At 44.1% G+C, this 20,947-nt stretch overlaps 1 protein-coding gene across 3 annotated transcripts in view; it reads right to left on the reverse strand.

Annotated features, from left to right (window-relative positions):
- The window catches only part of MAGI2 (membrane associated guanylate kinase, WW and PDZ domain containing 2), a 1,646,639-nt gene extending 1,628,672 nt beyond the window's left edge, over positions 1-17,967 (reverse strand). For all 3 annotated transcript variants that reach the window (XM_069765141.1, XM_069765140.1, XM_069765143.1), the window contains exon 1: positions 17,428-17,967. In XM_069765141.1, the coding sequence (XP_069621242.1) occupies positions 17,428-17,725 (298 nt within the window). In that variant the 5' untranslated portion in view covers positions 17,726-17,967. The remainder of the gene's footprint in view (positions 1-17,427) is intronic.
- Positions 17,968-20,947: the final 2,980 nt, after the last annotated feature.

Below are 20,947 nucleotides of genomic sequence, written 5' to 3' on the forward strand. Positions count from 1 at the left end.
TCCATTTTGTTTTTTTGCTCTATGAGTAATTCATAGGGATTTGTCGAATTTTGGTTTGGTACTCTCTAATCGTAGCAGCTTATTATAGGTCTTTTGATCTAAATTAGGTTACTGCCTATACTTTCACTGTGCAGTTAATGTGCGATCTTTAATTCTTCTTTTGACGACTGACTCGAGACAAATATATCTTTCTAAGTGCTGTCACTGCCAGATTTTTCATCTAAAACAGGATTCCTGGCTGAATAACTTGTCAACTGGCGTTCCAGACTCTCTTGTCACAAATATCACCAAAACAAGGGGAGCTGGAATTGAGTTAATTACATGTGCCAAAGCAAATATTTCCTCTGACAAAATAAATACCAGGGTTGCTTGATAAACAAAAGAATACTGCAAGCAAAATGGAAGAATTCTGCTGAGATCGCCGATTTTCTTCTCTGGGGAATTTAATTTACTGATGAGCCCTTATCACTTTTGCATGGGATTGTTTGTGAGCCTTTTGTCACAACGTACAGATGTAATTTAGCATGCACACAACTAGGAACGGATTCTTCCACTGACTGCAACATGCGCTATAATGCAGACAAGGGGATACCAACCATGATGATAGTGTCATTAAACGAGATGTCAGAACACATATTAAAGCTACACACTGGTAAAGTGAAATACTAGTGTACAATATTACAATGGTGTGCAATTGGTGTCATATTAAACCTTTTCTAATCTTTACAATAAGACGCTGTTTCTCTTCTTAATACCAATGAAAGACTTAAAGGGAATCCATCAGCATATGTTTGATATGAAATCGGAGGACAGCATGAGGCAGTGGCCGAAACACAGATGTCAGTGATGTGTCACTTATTAGGCTGTGTGCTGCTGTTTCCAGTTCAGAGAGTGGTGGCTGCAACCGAGACCCGGCCCTGACCGACACTCCCTCTGCATTGGAGCTCAGCTGTCATTCAGTGACGGGGACGTGGCTCAGCCGCTTCTCTGTATACTTATGGTGGTGACTGAACCCGCGGCAGCGCCGCCCCATGACTGAAACGGGAATGTTGCTGGGGAGATAGCCTCTTGTTTTTTCTTATATCCTATGTTTAGTATGTGCATTAAGTTTTAAAAAAACAGACTTAACCAAACACTATTTTATGCACATTACACCATCTTCCAACTACACTAGAATTCTTTGTACACAGAAAGATTGTACTGTGCACACATAATATCATGTTCTCGGCAACACATCTCCATCTCAACGGCTGCATGCTTGTGCTCCTGATTATTGGGGAGTCTAAATGGTCCATAAACCCGCTATCAGGATTGTGAGGAACCAGCCAGACAGACACTTACCAACCATAAAGAAATAGCCTATTGTTGCTATTCATCATCACTTAGTCTAATGTGAATAGATCCTATCAAATAAACTCTAAATTACAAATTTTAAGCTGGCCTTAAAGGGAACCTGTCACCCCGTTTTTTCAGATTGAGATAAAAATACTGTTAAATAGGGCCTGAGCTGTGCGTTACTATAGTGTATTTTGTGTACCCTGATTCCCCACCTATGCTGCCGAAATACCTTACCAAAGTCGCCGTTTTCGCCTGTCAATCAGGCTGGTCTGGTCAAATGGGCGTGGTGACATTGCTGTTTCTTCCCCCAGATCTTGCTCATCTTTCCGTTGGTGGCGTAGTGGTTTGCGCATGCCCAACTGCCGAATCCACTGCGCAGGTAAAGAAAAAGCGCGATCTGCGCTATTCCCCTGGTTATCGGTGGGGGCAGCAATCTTCCTGAGGCCGCGCATGGGCAGATGGCCACCGCGATCTCCATCTGCGCACGCGCTGCTTTCCGCGGCCATTTTCCTGAAGCCCCGGGCAGCAGAGCACTCCATCTGCGCACGCGCGGCCTCAGGAAGATGGCCGCCCCCACCAATAACCAGGGGAATAGCGCAGATCGCGCTCTTTTTCTTCACCTGCACAGTGGATTCGGCAGTTGGCCATTCGCAAATCACTACGCCACCAACAGAAAGATATGCAAGATCTGGGGGAAGAAACAGCGATGTCACCACGCCCATTTGACCAGACCAGCCTGATTGACAGGCAAAAAAGGCCACTTTGGTAAGGTATTTCGGCAGCATAGGTGGGGAATCAGGGTACACTACATACACTATTGTAACGCACAGCTCAGGCCCTATTTAACGGTATTTTTAGCTCAATCTGAAAAAACGGGGGTGACGGGTTCCCTTTAATAGTCAGTGGGGTCTGGCATAAAAAAAAATATTCTTACATGTCTCTTGCAACTCATTTTAGGCCAGTCTCACACGTCCAGATAATTCCGGTACCGGACCTGGATCTTGATTTTACACACAATTATTCATATCTTCTCTACAGCAAACGCTGCTGCAGGGAAGATATGAATGGCGGCTTCAGCACCAGTGGGGGGGACAGCGCTTAATGTAGCGCTGTATCCTGCACGGCACACAGACTGCACACGGACAATGTCCGTGTGCGGTACGTGTTTTACACGGACCCATTGACTTTAATGGGTCCGTGTAATCCGTGCGCTCCCACGAACACTGACATGTCTCCATGTTTGGCACACGGAGACACGGTCCGCAAAAAATCAATGACATCTGCACAGATGCATTGATTTTAATGTGTCTACGTGTGTCAGTGGTTCCGGTACGTGAGGAAACTGTCACCTCACGTAGCGGAGCCACTGACGTGTGAAACCGGCCTTAGCTGCAGCAAACACTGCATATCCAATTGTTTATAATACATTTTTTTAATAGATGGTAATATACTTGGTGATAGGAAATGAAAAATGACATATACCCTAAGGCTGTGTTCACACGTTGCGGTTTTTTCGCGGTTTTTCCCGATAAAAACGCTATAAAACCGCAAAAAAAACGCATACAATAAGCATCCCATCATTTAGAATGAATTCCGCATGTTTTGTGCACATGATGCGTTTTTTTCCGTGAAAAAAACGCATCGCGGCAAAAAACGCAGCATGTTTATTAATTTTCCGTTTTTTTTGCGGATTTCCCACTCCAAAATGCATTGGGAAGTGTCCGGAAAAAAACGCGGCAAAAACGCATCAAAACCGCGGTAAAAACGCGTCAAAACCGCGGCAAAATCGCGGCAAAAACGCATGCGGTTTTCTTGCGGATTTGTTGCAGAAAATGTCCGGAATTCTCAGGAATTTTCTGCAAGAAATCCTGAACGTGTGCACATAGCCTAAAAGTATTCACAAAACAAGGTGAAAATTGCCCTTGTGCATCTATTTTTGTATTGTTTCTTAAAGCAACAAACTGCAGCTTAAAAAAAGGTGACCATTACATAATAATAATATAGTCAAACAACAAACTGCAGATGTAGTAAATTAGGCAAAGGATTTGGGTGTATACTACTAACATTGCTTGTTACCACTCATACAATCTATTCCTAAACTTCAGAGATGGAGACATTGAGGACAGATTCAGATTTAGGCCGGGGACACACACAACGTATAAATAAACGGTCCGTTTTTGACGGACGAGAATCGCACAAATGTTACCAAAACAGTGATCCGTGTGCAGTGCGAGGATGCGATTTTCTCGCATCAAATGATCCGTGTGACATCCGTGTGACATCCGTATGGCATCCGTGTGGTGAGATTTTCTCACACACTTGCAAAATGAGCAAATAATGGCTGAGCCTTTCCTGTCACCTGCCCAATGCCTGAGAATTTCTCACAAGTCGCACTGATGGTCCGTGTGCTGTGTTATTTTTTCTCACCCCCATAGACTTTCATTGGCGATTCTCGGCCGAGAAACGCTGACAATCGCAGCATGCTGCGATTTCACTCGGATCCTGAATACGGCCGAGAAAATATCGGATGATGGGAGCTGCCCCATAGATTAACATTGGGACGAGTGCTATGCGATTTTTTATCGCATTGCACTCGTCCGTATTACGGTCTAGTGTGACCCCGGCCTTAGGCATACACCTCCCAATCCTGAGAACATCACTGTTCGGCTTAAAGATATAATGAAGTACCAAAAAACATATATGATTGCACTACTAGAAATCCCACTTGTAGCTTAGGCCCCGTGGCACTGGCTGGGTACAATGGGAATATGTGCTAGAAAGAGGAGTATGAACTGCATGATAGCAAGTAATCCACTGAAATTTAATTACACGCTGCCTGGCTCTGCACTGAGCGCCATGCAATTATAGAAAACTACAGTACTGCTAGTCATAAAACTATGGCCCTTATCTTTTATCCTTCAAGAGAGGAACACACTTTCCTCTCTTCCTGGTGTGTTGTGCATTAATATCTTCCTCAGGGCTCGTCCAAACGACAATATAAATCAGACGAGTGCAATCTGAAAAAAAAGGATTGCTCTCCAATGCTAAGCAATGGGGCAATGCAGATGAACATATTTTTCACAGACTTAAATGGTGTAAGAAAAAAGATTGAAAAATTCTCAATCTTAGGTCACGTTCAGTATTTGGTGAGTACTTTACCTCAGTATCTGTAAGACAAAACCAGGAGTGGAAAAATCAGAGGAAAAGTATAATAGAAACACGTCACCACTGATGTATCTTTCACCCACTCCTGGTTTTGGCTTATATATACTGATGTAAAATACCCACCAAATATTGAACATGTGAACATGGCCTAACTCCGGAAATCGGATGAGACTCACCCATTTAAGTCTATGGGTGCGAGAAAAAAAAATGCCACAGTAAATATACACTGCTCAAAAAAATAAAGGAAACACTTAAATAACTGTCATGGGGTTGCAGAGAGGAGCCAGAAGACCTCAGTGTCTGATTGCTCCTACTCCTTCGCTGAAATAAGCACTTCATCTTCTTTTTAAATGATGCTTCTTTCGTTTGGCAGAACAGGGTTAATCGGCCATATTGACAGCTCTGGGGGTCTGAGCTCTAAGGCTAGGTTCACATTGCGTTAGGGCAGTCCGTTTAGCGCATAGCGCTACGGACTGCGCTAACGCAATGTCCCAAAAGGGATCGCGTTTGGCAATCCCGCTAGCGCAGACACCTGATCTGCGCTGGCGAGGAACGGACCTCGAAAATGGCATGTGCTAGCGATGCGCTAGAGATCCGTTAGTACATTGCCATCAATGGGTGCGCTAACGGATCGTTGCATGGCATTAATTGCGACAATTTCGCCATGTAACGGAGTCCGCTAGCGTTAACCCATTAATGCAATGTGAACCTAGCCTAAGCTGGGCTCGGTTAGCCACTCCTATCCCCTATATAATCAGGGTTCTGATTTATACATATCGCCATAGCTAGCTTAAGCTGCATGGCTTGGAGGAGGTGTTTTGGTGCTTTTATAAGGAGTTTGGAGGAGTTATCTGGGACTGTTGCGTGAGTTTGTAAGCGTGATAATTCCCATCCCTCCTCTTATTTTGTTTTTTTCCCCATCCTCCACTCCTTGATGCATTCCTCTGTTATATGTGAGTAAATATTTGTATGCCTGGTATTTTCAGTTTCCCCTTGTAATATTGCCTTGTTCGTAGGGTTGTAGTACTGCGGTATATGGCAGCTCCCGTCTTCCTTGAGTGGGGGAAGGAAACAGATGGAGGGCTGATTCAGGAGAAAAGGCAAGGGTGGAGGCCCTGGGAGTTTCATCTTCAGAAGTATCCTGGGGAAAACGGCAAGCCAGGGCACCCCCTAGTGTTAGGGACAGGGAAGGAGCCTCTGGTCCCGGGTCTACCGACAGCTGAGTCGTGACAAGAACATAATTTAATTCCAAGTCAATCACACTTTTGTGAAATCAATCTGTCCAGTCCAGTTATGAAGCAACACTGATTGTGAATCAATTTCTCCTGCTGTTGTGCAAATGCAACAGAAAAGAGGTAGAAATTATATGCAATTAGAAAGACAACCCCTATAAAAGGAGTGATTCTGCAGGTGGTGACCACAGGCTATTTCTCTGTACTCATCCTTTTTGGCTGTTTTGGTCACTTTTGCATTTTGTTATAGCTATCACCCCTAGAGATGCTGTGCAATAGCATGAGGTGGTGTCTACAACCCACAGAAGTTGCTCAGGTAGTGCCACTCATCCAGTATGGCACATCAATGTGAGCTGTGGCAAGAATAGTAGCTGTGTCTGTCAGCACAGTGTCCAGAGAATGGAGCACATACCAGGAGACAGACTGTGAAGAGCAGAACAAAAATGATTACCTCAATGAACAAAAATAAAAAAAAAGAATTTGTGATAAATATTGACCTGTCCATTCAAGGACATTTTAGCTATAGTATGAAATCCTGTTTTTCTTGTCTGTGGAATTGCCTTTGTACTGTTTGTTGTGAAACTGCCGCCCACGAAACTGTTTTCTTTTCTTTTCTTTCTTTCCTGTTTTGTCTCTTTGTTTAAACATGCAAAACTTGTATAACCACTAAACCTACTGAAACAGCTATATAAAGAAGGGATAGCACATTGAAGGCAGGCGTGCTTCAGAGACTTCCCAGTGATACACTATACAAGACGTGTCTTGTGTATTATTTCTGGTGATTTCCCACTTCCAAAGGCTGCTCCGACTGAGTGTGATCCCGACATTTCCTGGCGCCTGAACAGGGACCCGAGGTCTGTGTATTCCTTCAAGAACACCGGCAGAATACGAACGAAAAGAGAATCTGGGATAATGGACGGCAGATGAACAAAAACCTGGCCAGGTAAGAGACACTGTTAGATCTCTTATATCTGCCCTGCACTGTCCGTAAGATTTTCTGTGTCGTGTTCTTTAGCGGGTAGTTCTAGTAGAGGAGGATACCTATAGCTCGGGTTCTTGAACTATTTAGGAATTGATCACCTCACGGAGTACGGCATTGAATGAGAGTGAATGTGAATAGAAGGTGTGTGGAAGTTGGGAATAGCCCTATAAGCCGCCCAGGGGGTTGAAACAGAAGAAGTGACTGTCCCACTGGGCAACGTGGTTGCGTCCTTTCGGGGAGACCTCCGCGCCTATGTTCAATCTCTGATCCTGTCTTTGACAAAAACCTGGTGACGGATAAGTGTATGATAGTATGAGCCCAGGACAGATAAATTAGCCTGGGACAAGAATACGTTGTATGTGATAGTATAAGCCCAGGACAGATAAATTAGCCTGGGACAAGATACGTTGTATGTTCTTTTTCTGTCTGGTTGCATTTGTGTTGTTTGCTATAGGTGTAGGAATCAGGATTTTCTTACATCAACACAGTTTAAACATCCTAGCTCCTTAGGAAGAAGGTAACGAGGTATTCTCATACCCAAACGCCACCTAGGGCAAGAAAAAAGACATCCTAGCTCCTTAGGAAGAAGGTAACGAGGTATTCTCATACCCAAACGCCACCTAGGGCAAGAAAGCTCAGGATAAGAAAATGGGGAATAAGCAAACAAAGTCGGAACCAGAAGAATTAGATATCTATACTATCATAAAGGAGAGAAGTGGTGAAGATGCCACTAAGGGGCTGAAAAAGATTTTTAGTAAGTTTGGAGTTACTAGGGCAGAAGCTTTTAGTAGAAAACTATGGGAAGGAATTCAGGAAAGGAAAAAAGGCATAATCAGAGACAAGAAATGGATAGATCAGATCCAAGCATTGATTGATGTCTCTAGGGTAGCAGAAAATGAGGGATGGACATATAATCAACAGAGTAAAAAGTGGTGTATTAGACCCACAGGCTGTGGAGAAAAACAAAATGTGGAATCTAAAAATATCCCACCCCCATACCTTAACCCACATGCCCCATCTTTTCTCCAAACACCACCTCAAAGTTTAGCCGGACCAGGAGGATGGGTATGTCCGCACTGTGGACAACAAAATCCAGACTGGAGAAATGATTGCCTAGCCTATGGTACACCTAGACATGGCGCTGTACTTGCCCCTGTTAGGGTAGTACCAAGACCCTTTAGGGAACCTGGTGCTGACGGAGTAATGGGAACTAGATATCACCAAACTCGACAATATTTCCCTTGGTCCCCCGCTGAAGGCATGTCTCTCTTGCATAACGCACCAGATCCCACCCAGTGTCCAGTTAGATTTGCACAATATATACAGCAAATTATGCAGACTCACGCTGGAGTTTGGGCAGATGGAGAAGAATTATGTAGAATGAAAATGACTCCTGGACTCTTCCGGGAGCTATTAGCAAATCTACAGGTACATAGGCCCCAAGCAGGAGATGGTGCCTTACAAACGATAGAATCAGGTACACAATTTGTAGATCACTTAATGGTTTTCATGAGGGAGAGACAGAGGCAGAGAGGAACAACGGGAGTGGTGGCTCAGAAATCTGGACAATCAGTAGACGAATATTATCTAAGTGTAGAAAATAATTTCAGAGATGAAGGCATGGATCTAACCGCTCCAGGAATGATGAGGTTAGTTACAAAAACCTTTATAGATGGATTGTCTCCAAAAGTGAAGGAAAAGCTTAAGGCCGCAACCCCTGATTGGAGAACCTTGGAAGACCCACACCTGGCTAGACAGAAAGCTGTAGGGATAGAAATGGACTTAAGAGAAAATTCTAAGCCAGTAAGAATTGCACAGGCTAATACTGGCTCTGCTAATCAAAAGTTTACTTGTCATTACTGTAAGAAGCCAGGACATTTCCAAAGGGAATGTAGGAAGAGAAAAGCAGATATAGATTCAGGAACCTTTGTACCCAAAAATAGGATAAATAACCCAGTGCCTGATCAAACAGACAGCTCAGAATGACTGAAAGTTATGCAGGTCTCTCTTCCTTCTAGAAGACCAATAATACAAGTTGAAGTTGAGGGTAAAAATGTACCTTTTCTGATAGATACGGGAGCAACATCCTCCATTTTAAATCAGGACTTTTTACCATATCCTGACAATATATCCTCAAAGGTTACATATGCAGAAGGGTATGATGGTAAAATTCAGGCGTTGCCCTTTACAAAACCTTTAAATGTGAGCTTTGGCCCTAAAACTTTTGTATCCAAATTTTTATTTGCTAAAGGTGCACCTACCTGCTTGTTGGGTACTGATGTCTTAAGTAAAATGCATGCAAACATCCATTTTAGAGAAGATGGCACAGTTATGCTGACCATCCCTGAAGATGCAGAAACTCTGGAACCATATGTTAGAATACAGGCAATGGAGGATTTTCCCGAAATTTACACTCAACAAGCAAAAATTGACTTGTCTCGGGTTCCTGACAGCCTATGGGCAAAAGGAGACACTGATGTAGGATTTTTATCAGTAGCTCCTATACTGTTAGAAACTGCCCCGGGAACCATATTACCTCAGCTTAGGCAATACCCCATCAGCGCCCAGCAAGAACAGGCGATTTCTCAACAAATTCAGGATTATGTGTTACAAGGTGTTTTGGTAGAAATCAGGTCACCCGCCAATACACCCTTATATCCTGTTAAAAAGAAAGTGTCCTCCAAAGAAACTATGGTGAAATATCGCATGGTGCACGACTTACGGGAAATCAATAAGGTTTTGGCACCGGTCACCCCTGTGGTACCGAATCCTCATACCTTACTGTCTCAAATTCCCAGCACTGCTGCATATTTTACGGTAATTGACTTATCAAACGCATTTTTTTCTGTGCCACTACATAAGAACTGTTGGCATTTGTTTGCCTTTACATTCAAGGGTAAACAATTAGCATGGACAAGATTGCCACAAGGTATGGTACACTCACCAACTTTGTACTCTGAAGCAATGCAGACCGTGCTAAAAAATTTCATCCCAGAACCAGGAGTAGTCATTCTACAGTATGTAGATAACTTACTTATTTGTTGCCCTGATGAACAGACGGCAGTTACCTCAACTGTTAATTTCTTAATTTTCCTAGCGCAAGAAGGCTGTAAAGTAAATAGACAGAAACTCCAGGCTTGTCAACAAACAGTCGTGTTTTTAGGTCACTGCATATCACAGGGCATCAGACACCTCACACCTCAACGTACGGAAGCCATACGTAACATGCTTGAACCCAGGAATCACAAACAGCTGCGTGTTTTCCTAGGTATTGTGTCACACTGTAGACAGTGGATCATACATGCAAGTCAACTCATGCAGCCTTTATATGACTGTATTGCCAACACACCATATTCACTCAGTGAAGAGGCTAAACAGTCATTTTCCTCTTTGAAAACAGCACTGGTATCAGCTCCGGCTTTGGGACTCCCAGACTACACTACACCTTTTCAATTGATGGCAGCTGAGATATCCTCACATGCTACAGGGGTGCTCACACAAAAACATGGAAACAAACAGAGACCTGTGGCATACATATCAGCTCATCTGGACCCTGTAGCTAGAGCCGCACCTTCTTGTGTAAGAGTAGTAGCCGCAATTTCACTGTTATTAGATAAAGCTTCTGAGATTGTTCTTGATCACCCACTTCTAGTTCAGACCACTCATGATGTACATGGCATTCTTAACCAGGTCCAACCTAAACATATTTCAATGGCCAGACACCTCCGTCTCCAATGTTCCCTACTACTGCCGCCCAACATTTCCTTTGCCAGGATTCAGACTCTTAATCTCGCGTCTTTGCTCCCTTTAGAGTCTGAGGGGGGTACCATACCTGAGGAAACTGCACTCTCCAACTCCTTTGAAACTGCACTCTCCAACTCCTTTGACCCATCAAAGTCAATGCATGATTGTGTACAATTAATGGAACAAGAGACTCAGGGCTTATGTAATGTACGTGACAAGCCACTCTGTAATGCTACATTTGAACTTTTCATAGATGGCAGTAGATATGCAGATATGAATGGACAATTTCATACAGGTTATGCGGTAGTAACTCAGCATGAAGTGCTGAAAGCAGAACCTCTCCCTGCTAATCAGTCTGCACAAGAAGCAGAACTTACGGCATTAGTTGAAGCTCTAAAAATAGCCAAAGATCAGACAGCAAACATATACACTGATTCTAGATATGCACATGGCATTATTTTCGATTTTGGCGTAATATGGAGAGCCAGAGGTTATATGACTGCTTCAGGCCAACCTGTTAAACATGCCTCCCTCATTAGACAGATTCTGGAGGCAGCACAAGAAACTAAAGAAATAGCGGTGATAAAGGTAGCTGCACATGTGAGACTCGACACCGAGGAAGCCAGGGGTAACGATAAAGCCGATAAGGCAGCAAAACAGGCAGCACGTAAACCCTTACATCATGCCCACACACTAGATAGCTCTGAAGATGATGAGGAAAGATTGAAGGAAGCTCAGAAACAGGTAGACGACGAAGAACGAGGGCAGTGGCAGAAAAAAGGGGCAGAAGATCAGCAAGGATTATGGAAAAAAGGAACTTTGTTGTGTTTACCCAGAGCCTGGTACCCCGCAGTGGCAAGTGACCTCCACCTACCCACGCATGTGTCGGCAAATGGTATGACGCTCAAGGTAAAAGAAAGGTGGTTGGCTCCAGGCTTTGGTAATTTTGCTCGGAACATGTGTGCTGCATGCGCTATATGCCTGGCACACAATCCAGGTCAGGCCATTAAAACCCCAACCAAGCATCATGTAAGACCACTGTATCCCTTTCAAAGACTCCAGATCGACTACATCCAACTTCCTAGGTACAATGGATACGAATATGTGCTTGTGTGTGTGGACATGTTCTCAGGGTGGCCAGAAGCTTATCCAGTTCGTAAAGCCTCAGCAAAAACTACTGCCATTAAAATAGCACATGAACTGATACCCCGTTACGGCATGCCTGAGGTGATCGAGTCAGATAGGGGTACCCATTTTACTGGGGAAATATTCCAGAATGTTATGAAAATGTTGGGAGTAGAAAACCAGTTTCACACTCCATATCATCCACAGAGTTCAGGTAAAGTGGAAAGATTAAATGGGACAATAAAATTAAAAATCCAGAAGGCCATGGCAGAAACAGGAAAGCCTTGGACCGAGTGTCTACCACTTGCCCTGTATTCCATCCGAAACACCCCAAGGGGGAAGGCTAAGCTGTCACCACATGAGATTCTTTTTGGTAGAGCAGCAAATTTGGGTTGTTATTTTCCACAACAACTGATGTTGAATACTGAGACTTTAACTGCTTATGTACAAGAATTACAAAAACGTTTAACTAAAGTGCATTCGCAAGTTTTTGCTTCCTTTCCAGATCCAGAAAATCTCGAAGGAGGCCACAAGTTGGAACCTGGTGATCAAGTCTACGTGAAAAGACACACCAGAAAGACTCTGGAACCGAGATTTGACGGACCTTTCCAAGTCCTGTTAACAACTCCAACAGCAGTCAAGCTTGAAGGAAAGGCATCATGGATACATGCAAGCCATTGCAAAAAAGCAGTATAAGACTCATGATATTGATGTTAATAATGTTAACCTCAACGGAGGCATGGGAAAGACTGAATTCTCTAGCCCCTTTGAACAATAGATTCGTACAACATCATAGAAAATTAGTGCATGACTTGTTAAATAATACGCAACCCCTGGCAGATTGTTGGATCTGTACCCATTCACCAGTATCAGCCACAAGTATACCTTTTCTTTTCTTAACCCGGCCAATTGGTTCAGAGGGATCGGTGGGTGGGTTACCGGGATTATGCAAAGCCTAATACATACAGTTATGGTTATTGTAATTATATATGTATTATTCAAGGTTATACTCAAGGGTATCTCGGTATGCACAAATAAATTTTGTGTAATGGATGCGAGAATATAAAGTTTTTTTTTGTAATATCACAAAAAGAATGACTAAAATGATCGACAAGGTTTTGAATGGAATATGTCAAAGGGGGGATTGTGAAGAGCAGAACAAAAATGATTACCTCAATGAACAAAAATAAAAAAAAAAGAATTTGTGATAAATATTGACCTGTCCATTCAAGGACATTTTAGCTATAGTATGAAATCCTGTTTTTCTTGTCTGTGGAATTGCCTTTGTACTGTTTGTTGTGAAACTGCCGCCCACGAAACTGTTTTCTTTTCTTTTCTTTCTTTCCTGTTTTGTCTCTTTGTTTAAACATGCAAAACTTGTATAACCACTAAACCTACTGAAACAGCTATATAAAGAAGGGATAGCACATTGAAGGCAGGCGTGCTTCAGAGACTTCCCAGTGATACACTATACAAGACGTGTCTTGTGTATTATTTCTGGTGATTTCCCACTTCCAAAGGCTGCTCCGACTGAGTGTGATCCCGACACAGACCAGTACACTAGGAGACATGTAAGCGGCTGTAGGAGGGCAACAACCAAGCAGAAGGACTGCTACCTCCTCCATTATGCAAGGAGGAACAGGAGGAGCAGTGTCAGAGCCCTGCAAAATGACCTCCAGCATTTCACTAACATCCATGTGTTTGCTTAAACTATCAGAAACAGACTCCATGAGGGTGGTATGAGGGCCAGACATTCACAAGTGAATGTTGCGCTTACAGTCCAACACCATGCAGGGTGATTGGCATTTTCCAGAGAACACCAAAATTGGCAGGTTCAACATTGACGCCCTGTTCTCTTCACAGATTAGAGCAGGTTCACACTAAGCACATGAGAAATGTGACAGAGTCTGGAGACACCATGGAGAACGTTCTGCGGCCTGCAACATCCTCCAGCATGACCGGTTTGGCAGTGGGTCAGTAATGGTGTGGGGAGGTATTTCTTTGCGGGGCCGCACAGCCCTCTATGTGCTAGCCAGAGGTAACCTTACTGTTATTATGCACCAGAATGAGATACTCAGACCCACTGTGAGACCATATGCAGGTGCACTGGGCCCTTGGTTCCTTCTGATGCAAGACAATGCTAGGCCTCATGTGGCTGAATTAGGTCAGCAGTTCCTGCATGATGAAGGTATTGATGCTATTGACGGCCTGCCCGTTCCCTAGACCCAAAATCCAATCAAGCACATCTTGGGACATCATGTCTCGTTCCATCCACCAACGCCATTTTGCACCACAGACTGTCCAGAAGTTGACTGCTGCTTTAATCCAAGTCTGGGATGAGATCCCTCAGGAGAACATCTACCGCCTCATCACTAACATGCCCAGGCGTTGTTGCGAGGTTATACAGGCACGTGGAGGCCACACACCACTGAGCATGAGTTCCTTGTCTTGAGGCATTTCCACTGAAGTTGGACCTGTAATTTGATTTTCCACTTTTTATTTTTAGTATCATTCCAAATCGAGACCTCTATGGGATATTAATTTTGATTTACATTGATCATTTTATGTTTTATTGTAATGAATAAAGATTTGCAACTGGAATATGTCATTCAGTGATATCTAAGATGTGGTATTTTAGTGTTCCCGTTATTTTTTTGAGCAGTGTATATTCAGGAACATAGGACACTGTAAATGGTCTTGCAAATGATTAATAACTGCTGAAAAAAAAAACAGATTATATACCGACAGCACAAGGATAACAAGTGAGGAAAAAAATCGTCTCACTTTTCTTGCTGAAAATCGGATCGATTTTTTTATATGCTCATTTGTACCTACCCTTATAATGTACCCTCTCCTTATTTGTTACACAGCTAGCTAATCCCGACTACTCCAAATATTAGTTATGGCACCTGATTTTGGATCACAAGGGTAAAAAATATTAATTTCCTAAAATAAAAAAAACTTTGTTTTACTTTATATTGTTTTACAGTAGTATATTGTATAACTAAAAATATATAATCATCTATGACTAGTAGAAGATGTTACTAGCTCAAGGAACTGCAATGTTCAATATTCTATTAACCCTATTGATGGAATAGGAGGCTCCCATAGGGAGAGTTAAATCAGGGCAAAGGAGACCTGGAAAGATTCCATGGGACAGGAAACTGAAAGCTGTAAAGAGGAGTGTAACAGCCATAACCCACTCTATATAGTGTATGTGGGATTTTTTGACATCGTTTTTGACATTGTTTTCTCTGCATACATTGGTCATATATTGTGAAGATTACAGAGTTGCTGATCGTGTATGCATCCCGGCAGGTATGTCCCAACGTTACATCATCAAATTCACTCTTCTCCCCAATGTGAAAGTTAGAAGCGCTGGACCATCCCTTAATCATCACTGATTACTGTAACATAAACACTTTTTGCATTAATCTTTTTGGTGGTTATTCAAATCATAGATTTCCTTGCAAAAGTTGTTTCCTTGGGCTGACACTATAGTAAGTAAATTGCTACTGAAATCTACACCGATGTAAAATGTCTGAAATAAAAATGTCTATAAAAAAGGAGCTTTATGCCTGACACACTGATAGGGAAGATTCTATACTTGTGAAACCGGATATATGAGTGTTTCACATCATATTTGTTAACAAGTCCAGGATGCTTATCTCTGGGACAGAATAGGTCACTTGTGGGCCTTAGAATTACACGTGAATTTCCATGCCTACAACTTTGTCACCCAGTCCAATTCAAACCATATAGCTTATCAGTTCGGAAGCTACAAGTATTTAGGTTCAGATAAACTTCAGAAAAAAAAAACTTTAGCACTAGCAAAGTAGTCCAAATTTATACTCAACTTCTATCCTGTGAACTGAATTTTGCATCGGTATCAGAGAACTTTATGAAATACACACTGTTGGAGGCTTCGTAGGGCATGTTCGGAGCATAAACATTGGTTCATTTCACACAAGCAGAAGAAATGTAGTCAGTGTTACTTCCAAAGATGACTTCATGTCAGTGGAGGAGCCTGGTAGAGCTGTGAGATGTGTTATCAGATCACTTCATTGTTACCAAGTTCTTGTAAATAACCTGACTGTTCCCTTCCCTCCAGAGCTGTCATTAATCTGACACCCAGTAACCCTGATTAAATGTAAAGCAGTAAGTCTTATGTAAGGCATCATGTGCCACACAGGTCACCAGATCTTACCCATGATGCCTCTTATTCAAGTAATTATTTAAGTCGACAATATTATATTTATTATATATTACAAATGAAACTTAATATATAAACATGATATACTACATGTTTATATATTATTTTCAGTAGTGTTGCCACTTGTGTCTGTGTAGATATATATATATATATATATATATATATATATACTGTATATATAAATATATATATATAAACAGAGACATTGAGCTATATATATATATATATATATATATATACACACGTTTATATGTATATTTATATATCCTTTTGACAGATTTATTTATCTATATACATAATATACATATACTGTGTTATATATTTGTATGTGTGTGTATATATAGTATAAAAAAGTATTTGCAATAACTATTCCATAATGTTCCCTCTTTTCTTAGGACACCAAGTCAAACATTACAAAATGTACCAATACGCCACAAATAGCGGGACATTGGCTATGCAGAGGGCGCCAGAACTGTCCTGCAGAACACTGGTATAAGAATGCCCTTTGTCGCTTTAGATACTAATATGGCACATGTACACTTGTTTAGATCTTCTCTACAACAATATTTTTGTCGCAGCCTACAAATACCCGCTACAACTACATTCACCCCATTCATTTCTGGTACAGGGCACACACTACTACCATGTGAAGTGATAGATACTAATATGGCACATGTACACTTGTTTAGATCTTCTCTACAACAATATTTTTGTCGCAGCCTACAAATACCCGCTACAGCTACATTCACCCCATTCATTTCTGGTACAGGGCACACACTACTACCATGTGAAGTGATAACCTAATACATAAGGTGTGCAGCCACATGAGTTCTTTTCCTGTGCCATCTTCTTGCCGATGCATTTATATGTGCCCTATAATCGCTGGTTACGCCTATGAAGCTGGAAGTTATAAAAAGACTTGTTAGCGGAGATGTCACCCAGGTGCTGCGTGCCCCCACTCTCACTGATGGTACTGTACCAGCTTTACCTTCTCAGTGTGCCCTGTTACCTAGCTACTAAGCTTTCATTCACAGCCATGGTTCTCTCTTGTATCCTGCCCAAGGTCTTTCTGTCAGTTCAGTGTCTGTCATTTACATAATCCACAGGAAGGAAATATACAGAAGACTACTGGAAAGCATAGATCAATGTGAACTAGCAGATAATGTGCCCACATCATTCAGCTACATGATGCCAGAGTGCCCATACATTACACATGCCAGGCAAGGACTCAGCACAGGCTTATGCCCATGTGCCCACCATGGCTAGCAGTGTGCAGACCCCATAGCACTGGAGTTACATTTCATCCTGCGACATCACTGCCCATGCCCTGAGCTGCCCCTGGCACACACACTGTGCCAGCACCAAGCAATCCCCCAACTCCCAACAAGTCATTATACAGCTGCAAAAACAAAGTTACTCAGGCAACTCCTGACTGTGGCTGTTTCCTCTGCCATGGAAGCTGCATTGCAGGGCTGGGCTAATTCCTTCTGATCATTCCCACGTGAGAAGATGCCTCCTTCAGGTGCCCAGGTCATGCCATGCTCTTACTGAAGAGCCACCACAGAACCTAATGCCACAATAGCCGAGCCATGGGGCAGCAGCATGGGCACAAAGCAGAACACTCCTACCTTGCTTCACACACTTGATTCTGATGGGGTCCTTGCAGTGCTTGATGACAGCCAGCACGTCCCTGATAGTGAGCCCAGCCACTGGAGTGTCATTCACCTCCAACAACAGTTCCTCAGGTACCAGCTTGCCACTCTGATAAGACACCTTGCCAGCCTTCACCTCCCCCAGGTAAGGAAACTGGCCATGCTCAGCACCCCCTCTGATGTCAAAGCCCAGCTCCCCTTCCAGGCTCCTGTCAATCACACACTCATGGACTTTGTTGGTCCAGTGGTTCTTCTTCTTTAGGTTCTTGGACATGGCCCCTGGTTCTGTGGCTGAGATGAACAGGGGGTTCCTTGGAGGTTCCTGATGAATGGCCAGGCTTTGTGGATGGGGAGGCAGCAGGAATAGGAAGAAGGAGAAGTAGTGTAGCCTCTAGCTCCGGCTCTGTGTGGGCACACACACTGTACACAGGCATGTGTGAGTGCCACTAGCTGCTCTCCATGCTGGCAGCTGGCACCGTGCGTGTGTGTAAGCGTGTGTGTGTGTACTAGTTGTACAGTAATAACTGGCAGAGGGAGGGGAAGGATGGAGAGCAGCAGGGGGAGGAGGAGGAGGAGGAGGGATGGGAGCTGGCTGCTCTCTCCTCTTACTAACCCGGTAGTGATGTGTGAGAGAGAGGCTGTGTGTGTTTGCCAAGCAACCAGAGAGGAGGAGGGCAGCACCAGAGCAGCTCGGCAGTGTACCAGGCTCTGCGGCTGGTTATTAGCAATTCCCTGTACTGTACTTATGGATCTGCTGGAAGGTTGTGCCTGGATCCTAGTGCACTGACGGTCTCTGCATGGCTGCAGCCTGCTATATACAGTATACAGTACACTGACGGTCTCTCTGCATGGCTGCAGCCTGCTATATACAGTATACAGTGCACTGACGGTCTCTGCATGGCTGCAGCCTGCTATATACAGTATACAGTGCACTGACGGTCTCTGCATGGCTGCAGCCTGCTATATACAGTATACAGTGCACTGACGGTCTCTGCATGGCTGCAGCCTGCTATATACAGTATACAGTGCACTGATGGTCTCTCTGCATGGCTGCAGCCTGCTATATACAGTATACAGTGCACTGACGGTCTCTGCATGGCTGCAGCCTGCTATATACAGTATACAGTGCACTGACGGTCTCTGCATGGCTGCAGCCTGCTATATACAGTATACAGTGCACTGACGGTCTCTCTGCATGGCTGCAGCCTGCTATATACAGTATACAGTACACTGACGGTCTCTCTGCATGGCTGCAGCCTGCTATATACAGTATACAGTGCACTGACGGTCTCTGCATGGCTGCAGCCTGCTATATACAGTATACAGTGCACTGACGGTCTCTGCATGGCTGCAGCCTGCTATATACAGTATACAGTGCACTGACGGTCTCTGCATGGCTGCAGCCTGCTATATACAGTATACAGTGCACTGACGGTCTCTGCATGGCTGCAGCCTGCTACATACAGTATACAGTGCACTGACGGTCTCTGCATGGCTGCAGCCTGCTATATACAGTATACAGTGCACTGACGGTCTCTGCATGGCTGCAGCCTGCTATATACAGTATACAGTGCACTGACGGTCTCTGCATGGCTGCAGCCTGCTATATACAGTATACAGTGCACTGACGGTCTCTCTGCATGGCTGCAGCCTGCTATATACAGTATACAGTACACTGACGGTCTCTCTGCATGGCTGCAGCCTGCTATATACAGTATACAGTGCACTGACGGTCTCTGCATGGCTGCAGCCTGCTATATACAGTATACAGTGCACTGACGGTCTCTGCATGGCTGCAGCCTGCTATATACAGTATACAGTGCACTGACGGTCTCTGCATGGCTGCAGCCTGCTATATACAGTATACAGTGCACTGACGGTCTCTGCATGGCTGCAGCCTGCTATATACAGTATACAGTGCACTGACGGTCTCTGCATGGCTGCAGCCTGCTATATACAGTATACAGTGCACTGACGGTCTCTGCATGGCTGCAGCCTGCTATATACAGTATACAGTGCACTGACGGTCTCTGCATGGCTGCAGCCTGCTATATACAGTATACAGTGCACTGACGGTCTCTGCATGGCTGCAGCCTGCTATATACAGTATAGAGTGCACTGACGGTCTCTCTGCATGGCTGCAGCCTGCTATATACAGTATACAGTGCACTGACGGTCTCTCTTCATGGCTGCAGCCTCCTATATACAGTATACAGTGCATTGACGGTCTCTGCATGGCTGCAGCCTGCTATATACAGTATACAGTGCACTGATGGTCTCTGCATGGCTGCAGCCTGCTATATACAGTATAGAGTGCACTGACGGTCTCTCTGCATGGCTGCAGCCTGCTATATACAGTATACAGTGCACTGACGGTCTCTCTTCATGGCTGCAGCCTCCTATGTACAGTATACAGTGCACTGACGGTCTCTGCATGGCTGCAGCCTGCTATATACAGTATAGAGTGCACTGACGGTCTCTCTGCATGGCTGCAGCCTGCTATATACAGTATACAGTGCACTGACGGTCTCTCTTCATGGCTGCAGCCTCCTATATACAGTATACAGTGCACTGACGGTCTCTGCATGGCTACAGCCTGCTATATACAGTATACAGTACACTGACGGTCTCTCTGCATGGCTGCAGCCTGTTATATACAGTATACAGTGCACTGATGGTCTCTGCATGGCTACAGCCTGCTATATACAGTATACAGTGCACTGACGGTCTCTCTTCATGGCTGCAGCCTCCTATATACAGTATACAGTGCATTGACGGTCTCTGCATGGCTGCAGCCTGCTATATACAGTATACAGTGCACTGATGGTCTCTGCATGGCTGCAGCCTGCTATATACAGTATACAGTGCACTGACGGTCTCTGCATGGCTACAGCCTGCCATATACAGTATACAGTGCACTGACGGTCTCTGCATGGCTGCAGCCTGCTATATACAGTATACAGTGCACTGACGGTCTCTGCATGGCTGCAGCCTGCTATATACAGTATACAGTGCACTGACGGTCTCTGCATGGCTGCAGCCTGCTATATACAGTATACAGTGCACTGACGGTCTCTGCATGGCTGCAGCCTGCTATATACAGTGTACAGTGCACTGACGGTCTCTCTGCATGGCTGCAGCCTGCTATATACAGTATACAGTGCACTGACGGTCTCTCTTCATGGCTGCAGCCTCCTATATACAGTATACAGTGCATTGACGGTCTCTGCATGGCTGCAGCCTGCTATATACAGTATACAGTGCACTGATGGTCTCTGCATGGCTGCAGCCTGCTATATACAGTATACAGTGCACTGACGGTCTCTGCATGGCTACAGCCTGCTATATACAGTATACAGTGCACTGACGGTCTCTGCATGGCTGCAGCCTGCTATATACAGTATACAGGGCACTGACGGTCTCTGCATGGCTGCAGCCTGCTATATACAGTATACAGTGCACTGACGGTCTCTGCATGGCTACAGCCTGCTATATA

This window comes from Ranitomeya imitator, chromosome 4 (genome assembly GCF_032444005.1).
Source record: "Ranitomeya imitator isolate aRanImi1 chromosome 4, aRanImi1.pri, whole genome shotgun sequence".
NCBI lineage: Eukaryota > Metazoa > Chordata > Amphibia > Anura > Dendrobatidae > Ranitomeya > Ranitomeya imitator.